The sequence below is a fragment of the Pinus tabuliformis genome, chromosome 4_1, assembly GCF_031772625.1.
Source record: "Pinus tabuliformis cultivar Carrire ecotype Pingquan chromosome 4_1, CPIR1, whole genome shotgun sequence".
NCBI classification, from domain to species: domain Eukaryota; kingdom Viridiplantae; phylum Streptophyta; class Pinopsida; order Pinales; family Pinaceae; genus Pinus; species Pinus tabuliformis.
The window spans coordinates 473,345,340-473,350,537 of NC_142303.1; the positions used below are offsets into that span (position 1 = coordinate 473,345,340).

At 43.2% G+C, this 5,198-nt stretch overlaps 1 protein-coding gene across 1 annotated transcript; it reads left to right on the top strand.

Moving 5' to 3' along the window:
• The first annotated feature begins 511 nt into the window (after positions 1 to 511).
• Positions 512 to 1,105, top strand: LOC149176518 (ethylene-responsive transcription factor ERF013-like). The gene has a single exon (XM_089421500.1). The coding sequence runs from the start codon at positions 512 to 514 to the stop codon at positions 1,103 to 1,105; it is 594 nt and encodes a 197-aa protein (XP_089277626.1).
• The last annotated feature ends 4,093 nt before the right edge of the window (positions 1,106 to 5,198 follow it).

The following is a 5,198-nucleotide window of genomic DNA, read 5'->3' on the forward strand; positions in this document are numbered from 1 at the left end:
AAAATTAAATTCGATTGCGTGCATCTGATTTCGAAATATTCCCCAAAAAAACAAAAAAAAGGCTAATCTACCCGTACATAAAAGAATACCAACATAGTTTAAAATAAAAAAAGAGCGATAGAATGAACGCCAGAGTGCACAAAATTCTTAGGGGTGTCACATACGCGTTGGTATATATGATGATGTGTTTCCTGAGTTGGCAACATTTAACTTAGTGCCGACGGCAGATCAATAGCACATGAAAATCGAGTTGCGGCAGTGAACGCAAAAAGCAAGCGCAGTGAATTGGAATGCCAACTCAGAAAAAGACCCCACGCACTCGACACGGTTTCCATTTCTCTATATGCCTGCTTCTTTACAGCAAACAATCTCATCCTCGTCCATTGTCGCAGGTATTCACTTGCGGAAATATCTCTATTTGTCCCGAGTTCAAACCCTATAACATTCACAAACTCACTGTAAATATTTCAAACTTCACCACTACGTTGTCAGTGCTTTGCAACAACTCAACATGACCCAACCCTGGCCAAATCAGAACCGCCACAGCCGTCCCAAAAGCTGCGCACCGAAGTCGCGGCAGTTCAAGGGAGTCCGACAGAGAAAATGGGGGAAATGGGTGTCGGAAATTCGGATGCCTAATTCCAACGGCAGAATTTGGCTAGGCTCCTACGATACCCAAGAAAAGGCTGCCCGCGCCTACGACTTTGCTGTGTGTTGCCTGAGAGGGTCCAAAGCTAAGCTCAATTTTCCAGACTCCCCACCGGAAATTCCCAACGGTTCATTTCTATCGCCGGCGCAAATTCAGGCCGCCGCCGCCAAGTTCGCTGCCGAAGAATTCCGGCCACTTTCGGAAGGCGGCGCGGCCTCCTCGTCGTTCCGTTTGAACGCGGAACGCGGCATTGATGGCCAACAGATTACGGCGGAGCAGAGTTCGGCATTTCGAGTTTCAGTACCACTTGAACGTCTACCCAGTAGCGAGTCTCTAAATGTGGAGGATATTCCTCTCCTAGATGTTTCAGTGGAGGATTTCGGAGTTTTCTTCCAGCAGTCGAAAACCAATGGACAGGGGGTTTCAATGCCTTATAGTACCCCCTTTTATGTATGATCATAGCCATGCCGCCATTTCATGCCATGGTAATCGGGGTAATCGGCCACAATAAATGTGGTTAGGTTTCGTGCGATGAGATCAACCAAAACGGCAACAACATCATACGAAATTTCGATACGACCATTATATTACATTGAATGTAATAGCATTAAATATAACATTCTGATCGTATGTGTCACGCCTAAACACACACATAAAAAAATTCATTTGTATACTTTACTTTTACCAGAATGATTACATGGTGCTATGCAAATGTTTCGAGTTCACAACAGTTTTATGGTATGGTTTGATCATATTTTAACCCCGGGTATATGACTACGTGGCCATACCACTCTGCCACATTGCTTTGTCATACGGTGGTTGTGTAAACTTTGACTTCATGCACGAGCCAACTCTTATCCCGCCAGTTCTACAGTGACTATTTTAATGAGCCTCGGGCTTGGCGGTTCTGTCGCAGCCTCTGCAGATGCCATCTCACTCCTACCTTAATTACTTCAGTCCTCGGCGGGGCAGGTGGCAAAGCCTGGCTGTTCGGCCCATGTGAACTCTCGAACACAGGAATCTTGGCTTCCCCGCTTTGGTTTCTCGCCTCGAATGGACGATCAGGATTTCTCTTCTGGATCCAAGGGCTGAGACATGAACAAGGGTTTAAGTCTTTACAAAACCCATCTCCGCGATCTCAGGGTTTAGTCATTTGCTCGGCCCTGTCTGGCTCCGTCTCAGTGTTCATTCTTTGGTTCGACTCAACCAGTGTTGCAACATTCACCTGCAGCTCCTCCGAAGTCCGAAAAACCCTTGGCATAAGTTCTGTACAAGTAATGAGTCACGCATATTAAGTTTACAACTCTTACTTATATGTTTACAGTGTTATTCAAGTAACGTTTTTCTTATGGTAGGTTCTCCTTTTGTTTGCAGGGCACACAGCCGGGTTACCTGAACCCCTCTGGTGGTGCCAGGGCAGATACACACTATGCTCCCACCCTCTCGGCGGTCACAGGTATGCCACAGAACATCGTTTCACTTCTTGCTCACGAGAGCCCGTGGATTTTTATTAAGTTGTTTCCATGTTGGTTACGCAGACCGTCGTATGGACGAGGGTCTCTTTGCACCGGATAACGAGGTATTCTCCACTGAGAACCCTCACCGATTGTGTCTAGGTTTTACTTTGTTCTCTGGTCGAAACATGACCCGTTCTATGGAATTACTTTTCCATAGCGATAATCTTCTGAGAGCTGTTGTAGGTGTTTATGAACTTATATTTAGTTAATGCAATCTTGAGGCATACTTAGCCTACTGGTTTATCATATCCATCCCTGGATATATGCCCTCGGACCTGGCTGTAACATACATGTTTGATACGGTCCAGGTTCGTTTTGGGGTTTTCTTATTGTTAATGTGTAACAGACATTCGCTCTACAGTTCGGCCTTCGGGCTTTCTTTTGTAATTTATGCACAGGATCTTTATGCTGTCTATATTTTCATGGCAACAGAACTTATATTTTATGCCAGCATTCTGCATGTCTACAGTTCTCCGAGAATGTGTGAACGATGTTTATAATACACAGGTTCTGTTTACGGTTTTCGGTTCCTCTGTCTGTCGTTTACTATATAGTTCTTGTTTTAATGAACTCGTTCAGATTGCTTTGTTTAGAACGGGTAACCGTTTCATGCATCCTCCTTTCTTTGGCATAGCCGTAGCTTATATCTGTATATATTTCAGAGTTGAAATCGTATTATGTTCAGGGTTAAATGAAGGGTTTCTAGCTTTCCCTTATTGCTCTGTGTTTTCTTGTTAATATAAATATATATATCAACGAATGTTCACATTTCTTGTAACACTAATGCGCTCGAAGGAATTATAGTTCTTGCTCTCTGTTGCATAGTTCACTTATAAGGGTTTCCAGTCGGAATGGTTCATATGTTTTTCTTTCCATATCAACAGTCTTAATGTAACAGCAGTGATTCTCCTTCCGTCAATGGGTAGGAATCCGACCACTGTCGGCGCTTCCACACAGACTTGGCGCGTTCTGATTCGTGCGGTTAACACTTAAAGGCATTGCTTGCCGCATGCATGGGCCTGCACTATTGATTTTATTGCTCACTGTTCTGATATCAGTGCACTGTCTCTATTCTTTTTCGATAAGGTTATGACATATTAATGTTTGTTTAATATCCGGTTTCCTTCCAGCTTATTTCTAACCAGTCTTTAATTTAACTGTATTTGCTACATTTTCAATGTACTATAAGGGTTTGCCATACGGCTAGTCTGCTTATATCCCTAGTGGTAACAGACCTTTCGTTCACCACCACCCTTATGCAGTGTTTAATAATACAACAGTGTTTAGGAATATATATTCTTACTGTAAAGTCACTATCTACTATGATAGTATTTAGGCAAGTAAACACGGTTCTTATTCACATGTTGTAATTTCATTATATATCCAGCAATACACACAGTCCTTTAACATACTGTAAATGTCACTGTTATCTAAATAAACACAGTCCTTATCTCATACTGTAAATCTCACTGTATGTCTAGCAAATAATACAGTCCTTACTTGCATACTGTAAATTTCACTGTATAGCTTATATTTATTCAGGGACATGCAACTAGAAACCGTACCTGGTTCACCAGTATCAGAAATGGTTTCTGCAAGCAAGTCACCTGTGTTTGCTTATGCTCTTCCTCCCAGCCATGAGATCCATCCCTCAGACGGAATTCTCCCCCCAAGCCATCTTGCAGACCTCAAGTCCTCAACAAGATTCTACGCACTCTCTGTGCCTGGTTATCTGGTCCTAACCAGACTTAACCACTGTATTTTTTCCTTTCTTTCTTGGAAAAAGGTTTTTTTTCTCTTCTGTCTGTCCTCACAGCACAGAATCCCCCCTCCCCACAGCCAGGACTTTTCCTGTTATGGGAGGTAGTTTTCATCAGTTACTATAACTGAACTCTTTCTTTTAAATATACCTCTTAGAGGCTGCCAGCATTTCAAGAAATACTTAAATTACTTTAATTAAAAGAAATAGTTTGTCACAGTTTTGTCTAAAACATAACAACAACTGTATTACTGTCTTTTACCACAGTAAACTTTCACAATTACATATCCTGGGGTCATTACATCTCCCCCTCATGTGATTGGACATCGTCCCGATGTCTGTCACCCTTAAACAAATTCGGGTAAGCTTCTCTAAGGAGTTATTTATCCTCCCAAGTGGCCTCTTCAGGCCCATAATGTTGCCACTGCACCTTAGCTTGGGAAATAACCCGTTTCTGCAGCGGTACTTCTCTCCGATCAAGAATGGTCAGTGGTTCGACCAGAACCTCGCCTTCCGGCTCGACTTGCAATCAGCAACAGATTAAGTTATTTTCCTATTTAAGAACATAGCTTATTTAGAATGACCAGATCAATTCTTACCCGAACATTCTGCCATTGAATCACATGTTTAGGATCGTAGATGTATTGTTTTAATACGGAAACGTGAAAAACATTATGGATCCTAATATGGCTTGGTAGGGCGAGCTGATAAGCTACCGGCCCCACCCTTGCCAGGATTTGGAAAGGCCCAAAATAACGAGGTGCAAGTTTGGCACACCCGCTCCACTGCAAGGTACTCCTTCTGGGTTGGATTCTGACAAACACATGGTCCCCAACTTGAAATTCTTTGAACCTTCTCTTCCGATCAGCAAAACTTTTCTGTCTATCCTGAGCGGCTTTTAAGTTGGTACGCACCCTTTTTACCGTTTCTTCCATTTCCTTGAGCATTTCAGGACCAATTCGTAACCTGTCCTCAGGTCCACCCCAACTTGAGGGTGTGCGGCACTTCCGCCCATACATGACCTCGAAAGGACTCAACTGTGTTGAGGAGTGATACCCATTGTTATATGCAAATTCGACCAGGTGGAGATATTCTTCCCATTGGGTTGGCTTCATCATAACACATGCTCTCAGCATGTCCTCCACAACCTGATTCACTCGCTCCGTTTGGCCATCTGTTTGGGGATGATAGGCTGTGCTAAAGTTCAGCTGTGTTCCCAGTTCAGCAAACAATGTCCTCCAAAAGGCTGATGTAAACTTAACATCACGATCAG